Source organism: Sceloporus undulatus, chromosome 10 (assembly GCF_019175285.1).
Source record: "Sceloporus undulatus isolate JIND9_A2432 ecotype Alabama chromosome 10, SceUnd_v1.1, whole genome shotgun sequence".
Classification (NCBI taxonomy): domain Eukaryota; kingdom Metazoa; phylum Chordata; class Lepidosauria; order Squamata; family Phrynosomatidae; genus Sceloporus; species Sceloporus undulatus.
Window position 1 is genome coordinate 7,948,263 of NC_056531.1, and position 17,174 is coordinate 7,965,436.

Here is a 17,174-nt window from a genome sequence, read left to right on the forward strand (position 1 = left end):
CTCCAGACAGCAGGTGATTGTCCAAGGTTGCAGAGTGTGACAGAGAGCAGCACGTAGCACTTATGTAAATATGCTGTGTCATCTGGAATGGTGGACAGTAATTCAGGCAACACAGGAAATTGTACAGGAAGGGGTTGAGCTAGATTGCCACATGGCAAAAGTGTATATAAGCTCAAATCATCATTGTACAGTTTGTGGGTTTTGTAGTTGGTGGATGGTGTTGGTATAGCTCTCGTGTATGTTTTGCAACCAAAAATAAACAGTGCCTCTTTGGAGAAAAGCCAGCCTATGGTGCTTTCATCTAGCAGCTGTTTTTCTTGGTGAAGCTCCAGTCTGCCAGTTTGTCTATCTACTCACACGCTTCCAAGATTACTCTGCGTTTATCTCTGCATATTTCTCCCAACAAAATCATACTGCTATTTTTAACTTCTGTAGCAAGCTTTTCTTAACTTTCTCCCTTAACGGAAACATTTGGGACCAAAGGTGTTTGGGATTTTGGAATACCTCTATTTGCATGTGCAATGAGATGTCTTGGAAATGGGACCCAAGTCTAAACACAAATGCATTTATGTTTCATATATACCTCATATACATCTTCTACACATAGCCTGAAGGTAATTTTATGCAGTGTTTTTAACAGTTTTGTGCATGATACAAAATTGAACCATCAAAGAGCAATGAAAAAAGATTTGGTTTATGGAATATTTTGGACTTTGAAATTGCAGATAAAACAGATTTAACCTGTACTAGCTATTTGTTTGTTTGTGTTTCTTGTTGGTGATTTCCCTCTTCCATTTCTTGCATACGTTCCTTTGTATTTCAGTTCATCTGAAAGTTCTTTAAACATCTATTGTGGTTTCTGTACGCAATCTCTTTATTGTTTCCAGTTGTGCCTTCAGTACTTTTTCTTTTAAGAAACTCCCATAAATGCTTCCCTTTCAGCATTTCTGATCCAGTATTTTCTTAAGCTAAGTAACATCACCTTTCTTAAAGTGTGTGTTCATTTGGTTTCCCTCTTCTCAAGAGGACATTGTCATTCCTGCACAAGGTTCCTCTCCCTTTTAATTTATACCCAAGTACTCTCAACTTGGTTTCTTTCCATTAAGTCATGGATCTTACATATAATGCTGTTATTCCCCTTTTCCTATTTGATTTATTTCTTTGCAATAGGTTATTCCCCTCTATTATAACATTCTAATCATTCTAACAGTTTTCAGTGATGTTTATTAAACCATATTTGCCTTCTTATATTAGGAGTTCCTCTTGTTTGTAATACTCCACACATTAGTGTAGAGACATCTAATGACAAAAACTGATCAGCAGAATGGAAACAATGGGAACTTTGGGTGAGCGTGACAACATACTCTTAGAATTTGTAATATTGCCCCAGTTCCTCCTGTATCATAGAGACCATTGTTCCTAGTACCGTCACCTCTCTGTTTTTGCGGACTTGAGATTTGTGTCCCTCACATATATGTGAGTGGGAAACGGAGGGGGAAACACCAATGGGGCTTGAATATATTCAAATTTCTGTTTTCATGGGGTGGTGGTGGTCCAGAATGGATCCCCCGCAAAAAAGGAGGACAACTGTACCTGGTATTCCCCTGCTTTCTGGTTTACTGTCTCCTTCCACCATATAACTGTTTCTCAGTTAAAACTTTCCTGGTCAGGTTTGTAAGATCCCTGGTAAGAACATTCTTACTGACTGCCATGAGACTCAACCCATCTCTTGCCAGAAGTCCTCCATGAAAACTCAGACCAAGAAGCAAAATGTTTCTGCGGAGCCAGTTTTTCACTTCTAGTATTCTTTCTCTTTGTTCAACAGGAAGGAATAGTGTAGTAACATTTTGTGCCCTAAGATCCTTCAGCCAATACCTCATAGAATGTTGTATCTTGCAATAATCGTTTTCCCCACATGGATTGGGGGGGGGGGGGGTTAACTGCTAATGGGCTTAGTATCATAGAATCATAGAGTTGGAAGAAACCACAAGGGCCATCCAGTCCAACCCCCTGCCATGCAGGAACTCTCAATCAAAGCATCACATCATGAATTTTGTCCCTGCACGCTTGGCTAGCTCTGCACACCACTGCTTTGATTCTTTTCATGGGGAAAAATCATCTACCACCACTACACGTCTCTTCTTTCTCTGGGAACTCCCAGCCAAGTACTAACCAGACCTGACCCTGCTTAGCTTCTAAGATCAGATGAGATTGAGTGTGTTCAAGGTAATATGACTGGGAACTGACAGGAGCCCTTGCATCTACACAACCCTCCAAGGCCACCACCATACTCAAGTTTGGAATTGACTGTGTAGTTCTAAACTCACAGCATGGTCCCTGATAGTTCTGCTCCTTCATGTCACATTCTTCCTGTGCCTGGGAATTATCTTCCGCCCTAGGGGTATCCTCTGTGTGTTGTCCATCCAGAGGAATCTTTACTCTGCTCAAAAAGGCCTCATCCTCCCTGATAACTTCCAGTGTAAATATTATGTATCTTTTTCCCCCAGTAGTATAACTAGCTTGCACTTGCTTCAGGTATAGCTCCCCACATTATTTGGAAAGAAAACAAACATGACATAGTTGTTACAGGTTACTGCAGTAGCTCCCTTGCCAAACATGTTCACCTGTCCTCAGGGCCCCCCCTTCAAATTTCAGTCTTCTCCATGAAACACCTGGGCAAAATGCCTATTGTCCTTGTCTTGTTAGCTGAGCTTCTGTTTGCTAACGGGAAAAAGAGACATGTACATTGGAAGAAAGGCAGGATGTAAATGTAATAAACAAATAACCCAAGAGTGTACAACTGTGCCCTTCCATATGTTTTTAGCCTGCAATTGCTTTCAGCCCTAGGCTGATGGAATTATGGGAGTTCCTGTCCCAAAACATGGAGGAGCATCAATGGTCATCCTTTCCATAACCAATACACCACACTGGATCCACTGGTATTTGTGTTTGTCTATGAGGCACACACATGCGTACACACAGAAATTAAATCCGTACAGGCACTTGCTGAGTAGTCTGGGCAGCCTTGATTCTCTGCAACAGGTACTGCTGGCTTATTTTATTGTAATTAAACATATTAAAATCAGTCAGCAGTGCATATGTGTTCCGCATGCCTTTCCCTTTGCATAGGTAATGCAGTAAGTTGCTTCTCAAGCATTGTAACAAGTAAACAATGAGTTGTCTTTCTGAAGCACTCATAAATAACAAGAATTAATTACTTTTAACAATAATTTTCCAGTTTTTAAGATGCAACTGCCTGTAGCTTTGGTACTCTCATTTATGCTACAGAGCTGAGTGTTGCTGGTTGTAGCTCCAATAGTTTCCAGATATGTGAGTGGCTGAAACAGGTAAAACAGCAATAGCAGCTTCATTTATATACTGTTTCACACCACCTAAGCAGTCTCTAAGCATTTTACAACTGTAAGCTAATTGCCCCCAACAGGCTGGGTACTCACTTTAGTGACCTCGGAAAGATGCAAACCTGAGACGAGCTTGAGCCCTGGCTGGTACTGAACTCACAACCTTACGGTTTGTGAGTGAGTGGCTGCAGTACAGGCATTTAACCACTGTGCCACTAGGGCTCCTTGTTGCTCTTTGTCTCTCTCTCATTCAGTTGCTTTTGTGGTGTGTCTTGTGTCCTGATGATGAGCCATGCCATGGAGGGCAGGCTAGCCCTCCTAGTGACAGAGGACTGAACATTCTTCCCTGCAGATGGTTGTCCCTAATTACTTCTCTATTTATTTTTTCACTAGAGATGTTAGAAGACCCCTATGTGATGGATGAAGAAGAGCCTTCAGAAAGCAGAGCATTGGAGAGTTCCCTCTGGGAGATAAAAGTATGTCTCCTGAGCACAGTGTTCTTAAGGGCCACTAAGAACAAGGAAGAATGGGTGGTGGTGGTGGTATTCTTGAGTGTGTACTGCTTTGGCCAATAGGTATCATACTTTTGCTACTATAGAATAATAAAATAAATCAGTGCGTGTAAAAAGCTAGCTCATTTTCATAATCTCTACCATGTGCTAGAGTTCTACCTGCAGGATGCATTTAACCCTCATGGTGGTGTACCTGAAGGTGGGAGCCCTTTTTTGTTAGCAAATGGTTTAGAGAAAGATTTGATATAGTCTTTTACCTTATATGCTAGCTTTCTACAGGTATAGAGCTACCTGCAGGGATGTACCTACATTCATAGAACAAAGTGTAGCAATGGCCTGTTACAGACTGCCAAAATAAAGCTGCTTCGGGTCTCTTTGGAGGTATGCTATTTAAATGATGCATGGGTCCTAAGAGTCCGGAGGTCGCGCCAAAGCCACACTCCATTCCTAAGCACCGTAGTGTAGCTTTGGTGCAGCTTCCGGACTCTTAGGGTGCATGCATCATTTAAATAGCATACCTCCAAAGAGACCCAAAGCAGCTTTATTTTGGCAGTCTGTAACAGGCCAATGTTTCTGTTTTCAGTGTAACTGAGACATCATTTTAAAACAGGATTTGCATACATGCTTAGCTTTGAGGAAGAAGTATAATTCATAATTTTATCACCTCCATGATGCATAAATTGCAGAATGGGTGTAGGGGTTTGCTAAGGGAGAAGTGGGAAATTATGGTGGGGGCATCTCTAAAATTAATCAGCCACAGGGCCCTGTAGAGGGATGTGAAAGTACTTAGTATATATTCTGTCTCAGCAGGCCTTAACAACCAGCCCTGTAAAATAGGCCTACATTGTTTTTATCTATTTCATGGGCTGGCAAAGTTGAGAAAACTGTGCCTTGTCTAGGGTCAGATTGTTGATGTTGGAACTAAAATGGTCTGCAGTTCATCCATTATTCTGGCAACTCAGCTGAGGTCCAGTAGAGAGTGGAGCAGGTTTTCGTACTTTAGTGCTGCTTTCACTTATGCTGATATATTTTTTGTTGTTCTCAGACTCTACAAAACCATTATCATCCTGATGTGGCCAAAGCAGCCACCATAATTAATACATCACTGTCTGAACTGGAGGATGAATTATCAGAGGTCTTGGAACTGACTACATTTGAGGTATTATATTTCTCTTTATTATAAATAATGTATCCCTTTGGCACAAGAGCACTCATGGTGGCTACGAGAACCAAAGATTCTCATCTTTTTATTCTCAAAATAGGTTAGTCCACAAGATAGTGACTGATCCAAGGTCACCCAGTGAATTTCATTCCCAAGTGGGATGTGAACCCCTGTTTTCCAAGTTGTTATGTGCCTTCAAGTCATTTCCAACTTAGGCAAACCTATTATGTGGTTTTCTTGGCAAGATTTGTTCAGAGGAGGTTTGCCATTGCCTTCCCCTGAAGCTGAAAGTGGGTTTCCTGGCGAGCTGGGAATTGAACCCTGATCTCCAGAGTCATAGTTCAACACTCAAACCACTACGCTGAGCGCATTACCAGAGTAGCTCTATCTTAAGATCATGTGTGAATGGAGGCTAATTTAGGGCTTTAGCCTTGGGTGCATGTTATCCCATGTTATCATGGGATTCTAGGTTCCTTTTTTCATCTTATTTAAACTAGGGTTAATTCAAATACTTGGAGGGCATCAGGTTCTCAACCTTGTCCTATAGCTACAGAATGCTTTTCATAGGTTGCCAGTAACTCTTAAAACAGCCCAGGCAGAAGAGTATAAGCAGTGAAATAAGAAATTGGATAGGAAGGAAAAAGTCTTAACACAGTTTTTGGAACACTTTATGATCAGAGCAAGTGTGTAGAAAGACAAGATCCCTCCCCCTCCAATTTCAGTCTAAATTAAATAAACACACACTATCTGGCATTTTAACTCTGCAAGTGCAGAGACATTCAATGCAGGGGAGCAGATGCAATGCAGATAAACCTAAATGCAACATGATCTGATACATATCTTTCTTGTTGTTTCAGATGTTTGACAGAGATATAAATAAAAAAACAACAGATGTCCCATTGGAATTTCAGCAAGTACAAGGACTGTTTGGCAAGGAACAGGATATCTTTGCACAATATTTTACATTGGAATGATTTTTAAATAACTTGGTAAAAGCTTGTGTAATAAAACGTATTACTCGTTTTAAAGATTTTGTGCATTGAGTGTGTTTGTCCAGCCTCTGTTTAAAGACCTCCAAGGAAGGAGACTCCACTCCCTGAGGAATTTCCACTGTCGAACAGCCCTTACTGACAGGAAGTTCCTCCTCATGTTGAGGTGGAATCTCTTTTCCTGTAGCTTGCATCCATTGTTCCAGGTCCTAGTCTCTAGAGCAGCAGAAAACAAGCTTGCTTCCTCCTCAATATGACATCCCTTCAAATATTTAAACAGGGCAATCATATCACCTCTTAACCTTCTCTTCTCCAGGCTAAACATCCCCAGCTCCCTAAGTCGTTCCTCATAGGACATGGTTTCCAGACCCTTCACCATTTTAGTCTCCCTCCTTTGGACACGCTCCAGTTTCTCAACATCCTTTTTGAATTGTGGTGCTGACCTGGACACAGTATTCCAGGTGAGACCTGACCAAAGCAGACTAGAGTGGCACTATTGCTTCCCTTGATTTAGATACTATACTTCTATTGATGTAGCCTAAAATCGCATTGGCCTGGTCTGATTAGGGGAATTTATTATTTGCTCAATATTGCAAGATGGGCCAGCTACAACAGCCTTGCAAGGACATCTCCCATCGTGTATACGGAGAAGACCAGGTAATCCAATAAATGGAGCAAAAGCAGACTTTTCTAAGTAAAGTTCAATTTATTAATATAGGGAAAACACACACACAGTTCACTAACACACTCACACTCATACAAGGCTCAGGAGAATCAGAGGTTAGCGTTGAATAGGATTTCAGGCATCACTTGGGTGATACGTACCAGAATGTAGACTCCCTCTAGGAATTGAATGGGATGAGTGGCAATGGGACAAGTCTGTTCCGCAGCGTGGGTTTGAACGGAAATGCCAGTGTCCAAGTCAAAGGTCTGACTGACGTGGAGTGCAGAGATCTCTCAGATGGCACACAGGTTTGCAAAAGTCGGGGGGGGGGGGGTTATAGGGGCAAAAGGCCCATCTCTGGCAAAGGTGTTTAATTACTTGCTTTTCACCTGGATGACTAAATCTGATTGTTTTGGTGGTCTTATTCTGCTCAGACAACAGATTAGGGGAGGGGCTAAGCGCCTCGTGGAAGGCAAACATTGTTCCTCTTGGGCAAGATAATCCCATTTGCAACTTCCTAGACTATCTAGAATGACAATGTTTATGCCTTTAGGTGTGATGCGTACATGACCTCTTCCTTAACTCTTAATGGTGGACAGGCAACTAGAGTTTATCTAGGGGTCACATGGGCTATCATTTATACTAAAATTTATATAGAGAGCAGCATGGGTAACATTCCCCACCTCGGAAATTACGAGAACTCACAGGTGTGTGAGGATATTTGCCGAATTAATCATTGCCATTGAAATGTTGGTATGAGAATATTGGAGAGGGCATCCTATTAAGGGAAGTATCACACTGGTGATGCCCAGGGAAAGTTTTGGTGGTTGTGTGAATGTGCACCACACTTAAGGACAGGAGAAGAACAGTGACTACAGCTGTCAAAAGCTTCCAAGTTGACTGCTGTGATTGCTCATTTCCACCCTTCTTCCCAAAAGGCAGTATTTGGCAATGTGGAAAACAGATCATGTGACCATGAATCACCAACCTGCTATCATGGGGAAAAGTGTGATAGGAAATGATGTCAAACTAGTATGCTTTCACTCATAAACTAGCATAAACTTTCATTCTTAAACTGGCACAAACAGCAGGTTGGTGTCCTACGTTTTAAATCCATCTGGATGATGTGCAGTTACATGAGACTTGCAATAAAATGTTGCACTGGCCATGTTGGTTGCAGGACATTGGGAGATGAATACTCAGAGCAGTCCTTCCAACTATGACGTGAAATAGATTTCTTTTGAATTTTCAGTGTCTTTATATGTGACTCAAAAAGCTTGGGAAACTATGGACTCATACAGACAAAATAAAGCTGCTCTGGGTCACTTTGGAGGTATGCTGTTTAAATGATGCATGCGTCCTAAGAGCCGGAAGCCACACTAAAGCCACACTCCAGCTTCCGGAGCCTATGTTGGGGGGCATCTTAAGATTTGGACAGTTTGGCATAGTGGTTTGAGTTTTGGACTTTGACTCTGGATATCAGGGTTCGAATTCCTACTGAGCTATGAAACCCACTGGATGACCTTGGGCAAGTCACCCTCTCACCCTAAGAAGATGACAATGGCAAATCCCCTCAAAAGAAACCTGTCAAGAAAACCCAATCTTAAGGTTGGAAGCTGGAAACAAGAACAAATCCAAAATATACCTTGTCAAAGCTCTGGTAATAAAAACTCATGGATGTCCACAGTATTAGTGCTCATTGCCTCATCTACTGCTTGCTCTGGTTCTCTTTTTCAAAAAAGTATTTAAAATAGTTGAATTTTTCTTTAATCTCCCTCTCAACTTTTGGTAGCCAAGTCTTTCTAGAACAAGGGTTGGTAACTTATTTATCTCAAGATGTTGTTGGACTGCAACTTCCATTGTCGTTAGCCATACCAATGGTTTGTGTTTATGGAACTTGTAGTCCTGCATTTGGAGTGCCACTTTTACCAAAGTTCTGTTTTGGAATGACTGCTTCTAGCAATACCAATAGCATTTACATTTCTATACCGCTTCATAGTGAACCCAGCACTCTCTAAGCAGTTTACAATATGTAAGACAATTGCCCCCAACAAGCTGGGTACCCATTTTACCGACCTACGAAAGGATGGAAGGTTGAGTCAACCTCGGAGCCCTGCAGAGATTGAACTCTCAGCATAGTGGCTGCAATACCAGCATTTATAACCACTGCACCACCGGGGCACATGCTTCCAGAGCAGTGGCAGAAAATTCAAGATGGAAGATGCTAGCCGCTCAGCAATAAATCACCAGAAAAAGAAAATGAATAGAAAATTTAAAATGTGGTCTTTGTCAGAAGTCATTCCTGTGCCCTCCAGGCATGTGCCTGAGTATGCCATGCATTTATTTAAAAATGGTGATGTGTTAAAAGTTTTTAGCACATTCTGCATGCCCCACACCGGATTTGGGATTTCATATTCAGAGCCAGCATGTTCTTGAGAGGTTATTAGGACCTTTAGGAACACTAGGTAAGGAGAAAAGGAGTAAAGACCTGAGGCATGTGGATGATCCAGGTAATAACACAATTGAATTTAAAACTGTGCACTAATTTCTCCTTCCTTCCTCCAAGCTCTCTGCATTTCCTCTTGCACCAAAGAAGGTCTTTTTGCCTATGCTCTGCTGTGTTCCCAACCAAATGTCCCTGTCCATCCATCCTGATCCAATCAATGTTTATGTCATACTAAAGGTAAAGCCATCAACCAGTACAGAATCCCATTGTCAATTCTTGGGAGAAGATCAAGCCTTTGTTACCTGGCCAGATAGCCCCATCCCCAGAGGCTTGGTTTCAGGTTTAAATATTGGACCCAAGTACCTTTGCGCACACAGTATGCATACTGTTGTTCCAGACTGCGTTCTGCATACGTTCTGTGTCACCCTCAGACTTCAGTCTGAGTCTCATCCGCTTTCCATGGTCTACTCTTTGGACAGGTAAGTATCACCCACCTTAAAAACCCCTCAAAATCCAGTTTCCATATTTCCATTTCCAGTAGCTCTGAATACTGTGAATTGCTTTCATTTTATAATGCAAGCCCTCTGCTAAATAAAACTCTCTTCACCTGGTAATAATTGAGCTCTCCTCAGTTATTAACAGTATCCTAAAGGTTACTGAGCCTCTTGCAAAGCTAATTTTCCCAACAATTAAAGTAATGCTTGATGGGGATGCCCCAGCCTCTCACCCTTCTTTTGGTAACAAAGTACAATTCCGCTGAACAAATTAGCAAGAGGAAAGGTGGTTACCAGCCACCTGAACCATTCAGAACTGACTTCAGTTACATGCAAAGACCACCTCCTTCATTTTCTTTTGAAATTTGCCTTGGAAAAGCAAAGCACGAATAATATGACATCTGTCTTTACCATCTTCTTTTTTCTTTTCTTTTTTTAAAATTCAATGCTGTTATCAATGGAAACTCCCAGGCAAACACTGGAAATGTAATATATATGACCTTTTTTGGTGGTTTAATTTATTTATGGGGTACTTTGTTATTGTTGTTCAGAATATTTAATGCCATATGTTTGAAGCAATGGGATTTCCCAGTCCACACATAAGAAGTACAGTAGAAAAGGCACAGTTCATCATCAGACTTGTGCATCAGTCAGCAACTTAAAGCTTGAAGCAGGAGACTGATCTGTCCTGCAAACTCAGTTCAAATATGGCTCCTCTCCTGCTTCTTCTGTAAAAGGCAGAAGGAAAGCCTGGTTTTGTGGCCCATTGCCTTTTCAGTCATTTCAAGGATTTCCAAACATCACCAAGCTTGCACAGATCTTTCCATGTCACCCAATGATATGAGGATACTTTAGGCCCAGTCCTCATAAAAGTGAGAAATCAAGGTCTTATTCCAGGACTGCAGGTGGGATTTCACATAATTTAATTTCTTCCATACAAAACATTTCTCCAAACATGAAAAACCTGCACATGAAGGAAAATGGACTTAGTCAATCAAGCATTTTTGCAGAAATTCCAGCTTTCTATACAGAGGAATAATTTTTAATGGAGAAGCATCTGATCATATGAACTTACACCTCCAATTTATAATGGTACACCATAGACACATATTTAATACATCCATAGCCTTAAATTTGTGAAAATATCTATAGCTTCTTTTAAAAAATCATGATCAATAATTCATAACCATGGTCACCTTTTCCTTTAATAAGCTGTCTCCTAATAGTCCCCTCCAACTTACAGCTCCTGGAGGTGTGCCCATTAATTAATTCCATGAAAGGATTGCAGACTCTTCCTCTTTATCTCTGTCCAAACTCAATGTTGATCATATTTTATCCAGTTTCTGATCACCCATTTTTGACCTGAGCATCTTTGTACTACTAATCTGAGCCCAAAATTGGCATCCTTGGACATTTCTACTTCTAGACACCGTCCAGTGTCTCGACTGATGATTGGACCATTCTGTAATGAATGAAGATAAAGGATACTGAAAGTACTGAACAAAGCAAATAATTATTGAAAAGTGGAAGAAAAATAATTATAAAGATATAATTATAAAGATATAATATAATAAATATATGACCTGTTGATAAATCCACTGATCAACTTGTTGGAGTATATTAAGTAGGTTGTTACTAAAGAGGAGAGATAATTAATTTTACATTTGACTAAAACAGCAAGAGGCATCATTAACTGGTATCCTTAGATAAAGTGATAGCTTAGATAACGTACTTTTGGAGTTCCCAGAACCCCCTAGCTATCAATGGTCAAACATAGCCCCCCTAAAGTTTGATTTCCAAACTCAATCCAGGGCAACTGCATTGCCTGTCCTAGATTCTCCAATTCCCCCTCCCTGTACTTGCCACTCTTGAGGAAAACCTTTGCTCTCCCATAGTGCAGTTCAAACCATATCAGGGCTCACCAAGTGAGAGGGTAGCACAGAGCAGTGTTCCCAGCTTCGGGTTCCTAGGTATTTTTGGATGACAAGTTCCACAATCTCTTATTGTTGATTATGCTAATTGCAAGCTGATGTGAAATAGTGAGAGGGAGACCCCACCCTTGAGATATCATGGAAATCAATATCAGAATGGCATTGGCGGCAGTTAACATAAGTGATGAGAAGGGAACAAAATGTTTTTGTTTCTGAGAAATGGAATGAACCTGCTATTATAGTGGAAGTTATAGTCAGAATATTTAGCTTTTGATGATAATGAGAAAATATCTACAACATAAATATATTCTATTAAATAAGAAGTTAAATGCTTAGAGCAGGTCAGGGAAAGTGGGCGAGGGGGAGGAGTGGCCTTGGTCCATAAAGGTACCATCACCTTGACCAGGAAACCGGTCCAGAAAACAGAACACATCGAGTGCATTTACCTGACCCTGAAGGCTAGGGACAGTCTGGGGATTCTGTTAGTCTACCATCCACCCTGTTGCCTAACAGACTCCCTGGCCAAGCCGACACAGCTGGTCTCGGAGCTGGTGCTGGAGTCCCCCAGGCTTCAGGTGCTGGGGGACCTCAACATCCCCTTCGAGGCTGGTTTATCAGATCTGACAGGTGCAGCTTGGGAGTTCATGGATTCCATGACGGCTATGGGCCTGTCCCAGTTAGTCTTGGGTCCAACACACTGTGCTGGTAACACACTCAATGTGGTCTTTAGTACAGACCTGGAACATCGGTGGGCAGAGGTAACTCACACCTCTGCCCTGTCATGGACAGATCATTTTCTGATCAAGGTGGGACTGAAGGCTGCTATCCAGAGCCCCCTCAGGGGTGGAGGACCTATTAGAATGGTCCGTCCTCAAAGACAGATGGAACCCAAAAGGTTCCAGAAAGCCCTAGAGGGTTTTATGGTTGGGAATGATGGCAAGTCTGTCGAAGCCCTTGTTGATACCTTGAACAACAAGCTCACCAGGGTTATAGACACTATCACTCCCAAGCGTCCTTTCTAGCCCGCTCCTAATAAAAAAATCTTGGTAGACGGAAGATCTTTGAAAAATGAAGTGGGCTATGCAATGACTAGAGCACCACTGGTGGAAACATCAGTATTTATCCGACAAGACACTCCATGAGAACTTATTATACTCTTATGGAGTGGTAATAGATGCAGCAAAGAATTCCTTCTATGCTACATGTATTGTGTCTGCAGAGTCATGTCCAGCAGAGCTGTTCAGGGTGGTTAAAGAGTTAACCCAGCTGCCTCCCTCCCAGAACCCTTTACTGACACCAACCAAAGCCTGCTGTGATGCTTTTAATAACTTCTTCGCAGATAAAATCTCTCGGATAATCTTGATGCCGGCATTATAAGAGAAACAATATGAGGTATCCACTGACTCTGTGGACCCTATTAAACTGGATCACTTTGAGTTTGTAAATACTGATGAAGTGAATAAGCTCCTTGGAAGTGTAAGGAAGACGATGTGCCCCTTCGATCCTTGCCCATCATGGCTGACCATTCAGGGAGGGGATGCAATAAACAATGCATTACAACTTATAATAAATGCATCCTTTCGGGAGGGAATATTTCCATCCAATTTGAAACAAGCGATAGGGAAAACGCTTTTAAAGAAACCCTCCCTGGACCCCCTGATTAGAAACAACTACAGACCGGTCTCCCTTTTACCATTCTTGGGCAAAGTAATTGAGAGGGCAGTCGCCTTCCAACTCCAGTCTGTCTTGGATGAAACCAATTATCTGGACCCATTTCAAACTGGCTTCAGGGTGGGATACGGAGTTGAGACTGCCATGGTCACCTTAGTCGATGATCTCCATCTGAGCATTGACAGGGGAAGTGTGACCCTGTTAGTGCTCTTGGACATCTCAGCAGCCTTCGATACCATTGACCATGGTATCCTTCTGGAACGCCTGAGGGAGCTAGGTATCGGGGCACTGCGCTCCAGTGGTTCTGCTCCTACCTCTTGGGCAGATTCCAAATGGGGATGCTGGGTAAAAGCTGCTCCTCTAAGAGAGAGCTGACATCTGGCGTCCCTCAGGGCGCCATTCTATCCCCCATGCTATTTAACATTTACATGAAGCCATTGGGAGAGATCATCAGGAGACATGGGGCGCGGTGTTATCAGTACGCTGATGACACCCAGATTTATCTCTCCATGCCTCCGACTGTTACAGTGACTAAGAATGGCATCTCTCCTCTGGATGCCTGCCTAGGGTCAGTAATGGGCTGGATGAGGGAAAAAAAACCTCAAGCTGAATCCAGAGAAAACGGAGGTACTTGTGATAGGTACCCCAAGTCCAGGGAGGGAGATTTGTCAACCAGTACTGGACAGGGTCACACTTCCCCTAAAGGACAAAGTTTGCAGTTTGGGAGTACTCCTGGACTCATCTCTACAGTTATCATGTCAAGTGGATGCGATGGCCAGGAGTGTTTGGTACCAGCTTCAGCTGATACGCCAACTGCATCCCTACCTGGAGTGAAAGGACCTTGAAATAGTGGTACATGCACTGGTAATCTCTCGTCTAGATTTCTGTAATGCGCTTTACATGGGGCTACCTTTGTACCATGTTTGGAAGCTTCAGCTAGTTCAAAATGCAGCAGCCAGAGTGGAACATCTAGGTCAGACCACATAACGCATAAAATCCCTTCATTTAGCTTCCGAGCGCAATACAAAGTATTGGTTATTACCTTTAAAGCCCTACATGGCTTGGGACCGAGTTACTTGAGGGAACACTTCTTCCTACACAATCCGCCCCGCACTCTCAGAACATCTGGGAAGAATTTATTAGAATACTCCAAAACCAGATTAACAACAACTTCCCACAAAGCGTATACAGCCATAGCCCCTAAGTTATGGAACAACTTGCCGGAAGAGATCAGTCTTATTACCACCTTAGATGCCTTTAAGAAGGCACTAAAGATGTATCTCTTTCGGCAGGCTTACCCCCCCAATCTTCTATGAAGAAGCTAAATAAAATCCTACTTTGGGCTGTAATACTGCATGTTAGTTGATGTTTTTATTGTCTTGAATTGTATTTTTAAATGATGATATTTTATTGTAATCTAGATGTTATTGTGGTTTTATGCTTGTAATCCCGCTTCGATCCATTGGTAGAGGTGGGGAATAGAAATAAAATTTTATTATTATTATTATTATTATTATTATTATTATTATTGATAAAAAAATCTGGAATCTCAGCTGATGAAAAAGAAGCTGGGAGGGAAAGTGTGGCATGGGAAAGGAATCCCATACTCTTCTTCAAATGGCACAACTGCCCATACTGTCAGGCAGTTGTTGGGTCCAACTTTCTCCTGGTTCGGTTATTAAAGATTTATTATTTATTATATTTATTTGTATCCCGCTCTTTCCCTGGGACTGGGGCTCAGATAGTGGTGATTGAGATTTAAAAAGGAAGAGGAAGGCAACATTGATAATGAAAGCTGTGACAATAACTATCAAAGCCATTCAACGGTTGCAGAAATGGGGAATAAAATCAACTGAGAGGCTTGGGACCAGAAGTGTTTTGGATTTCAGATTTTTCAGATTTTGGAATATTTGTATATACATAATGAAATATCTTGCAGATAGCAACAGCAAACACAGCCTTCAGAACATCAAAAGGGATTACGAGGCGCTTGGTAGGAAGCTGAAAGGAATGGATGTACAGGTTGTCATCTCGTCTCTTCTGCCAGTTGAAGGGCATGGTCCAGGAAGGGAGAGGAAAATAGCGGATGTGAACAACTGGCTTCGCAGATGGTGCCGCCGAGAAGGATTTGGATTCTTCGATCATGGGCTGCGGTTCCATGAGGAGGGACTTCTTGCAACAGACGGGTTGCATCTCACGCCAGTTGGAAGAAATGTCTTTGCCAACAGTCTCAAGAACTTGATCAGGAGAGCTTTAAACTGAGTTCCGAGGGGAAGGGAGACAATATTAAGGAAGGCGAAAGGGATGGCGAAAATAGTCAAACTGACATAGAGGAAACAAGGCAAACAGTGCAAGGACCCAACAGTGGGAGGCAAAAAAACTTGCACAGGCAGCAAGTAAAAGGGAACCATGGTCTGCGATGTCTCTACACTAATGCACAGAGCATGGGAAATAAGCAAGATGAACTCGAACTCCTAGTACAACAAAGCAAATATGATATAATAGGCATCACTGAAACCTGGTGGGATGAGCCTCATGATTGGAATGTGGAAATAGAGGGGTATAACCTTATTAAGAGAAATAGGCCAAACAGGAAAGGAGGAGGAATAGCACTATATGTCAGAGATATTTACACCAGTGAAGAGATCCTGGACATCAATCATGGAAGCCAGGTGGAGAGCATCTGGATAAGAATCAAAGGGGAGGGAAACAACAAGGATGTTACGGTGGGAGTCTACTACAGACCCCCAAGTCAGACTGAGGAATTGGATGATATCTTTCTAGAACAGATGACCACACAGTCAGAAAAGAGAGATGTAGTAGTGATGGGCGACTTTAACTATCCTGATATTTGCTGGAAGTCAAACTCAGCAAAATCCTCAAGGTCTAGCAAATTCCTCACTTGCATCGAAGACAATTACATGGTCCAAAAGGTGGAAGAGGCAACAAGGGGGTCAGCTATTTTAGATCTGATCCTAACCAACAAGGATGACTTGGTTAATGGGGTGCAAGTAGTGGGATCATTAGGTGGAAGTGACCATGTTCTCCTGGAGTTTGTAATACAGTGGAAAGGAGAAGCCAGGCATAGTCAGACACGCATCCTAGACTTTAGGAGAGCGGATTTCAGTAAACTTAGAGAAGTATTGAGGGCGATTCCATGGTCAGAAATACTAAAAAATAAAGGAGTTCAGGACGGATGAGAGTTTCTCAAAAGAGAGATACTGAAGGCACAATTTCAAACAGTTCCAGTGAGAAAGAAAAACGGGAGATGTCTCAAGAAACCAGGATGGATGACTAAGGAACTTTCAACTGAGCTGAGTTTGAAACGGAACATGTATAAGAAATGGAAAAAGGGGGAAATCACAAAAAAGGAATTCAAAGAAATAGCAGGCATGTGTAGGGATAAAGTCAGAAAAGCTAAAGCGCAGAATGAACTCCGGCTTGCTAGAGAGGTTAAGAACAATAAAAAGGGCTTTTTTGGATATGTCCGCAGCAAAAGGAAGAAGAAGGAAACGGTAGGGCCACTCCGTGGAGAAGATGGCAAAATGCTAACAGAAGACAGAGAAAAGGCAGAATTACTCAACACCTTCTTTGCCACAGTCTTCTCAGAAAAGGCAAAGGGTGCTCAACCTGAGGATAATGGAGCAGAGGACAGAATAGGGGAATTTCAGCACAGAATAAGTAAAGAGATAGTAGAGGAACACCTTGTTAATCTAAATGAATTTAAGTCTCCGGGACCAGATGAACTACATCCAAGGGTATTAAAAGAACTGGCAAATGTAATATCGGAGCCATTGGCAATAATCTTTGAAAACTCCTGGAAAACAGGAGAGATCCCAGCAGACTGGCGGAGGGCAAACGTTGTCCCCATCTTCAAAAAGGGGAAAAAAGAGGATCCAAACAATTATCGTCCAGTTAGTCTGACATCAGTACTAGGAAAGATTCT

At 42.1% G+C, this 17,174-nt stretch overlaps 2 protein-coding genes across 6 annotated transcripts in view; one reads left to right on the forward strand and one right to left on the reverse strand.

Annotated features, from left to right (window-relative positions):
• NOC4L (nucleolar complex associated 4 homolog) overlaps nt 1-6,061 on the forward strand; it is a 30,934-nt gene extending 24,873 nt beyond the window's left edge. The window contains exons 13-15 of the mRNA XM_042441920.1: nt 3,753-3,835; nt 4,917-5,030; nt 5,891-6,061. Of these exons, the coding sequence (XP_042297854.1) occupies nt 3,753-3,835; nt 4,917-5,030; nt 5,891-6,007 (314 nt within the window). The 3' untranslated portion in view covers nt 6,008-6,061. The remainder of the gene's footprint in view (nt 1-3,752; nt 3,836-4,916; nt 5,031-5,890) is intronic.
• Nucleotides 6,062-10,498: 4,437 nt separating this feature from the next.
• GALNT9 (polypeptide N-acetylgalactosaminyltransferase 9) overlaps nt 10,499-17,174 on the reverse strand; it is a 78,180-nt gene continuing 71,504 nt past the window's right edge. For 3 of the 5 annotated variants that reach the window (XM_042442143.1, XM_042442145.1, XM_042442146.1), the window contains one exon: nt 10,668-11,088. In XM_042442143.1, coding sequence (XP_042298077.1) covers nt 10,942-11,088 — 147 coding nt within the window. In that variant the 3' untranslated portion in view covers nt 10,668-10,941. Of the gene's footprint in view, nt 10,591-10,667; nt 11,089-17,174 lie in introns of those variants that run through there. The other 2 variants (XR_006100907.1, XR_006100908.1) reach the window with 2 other exon arrangements.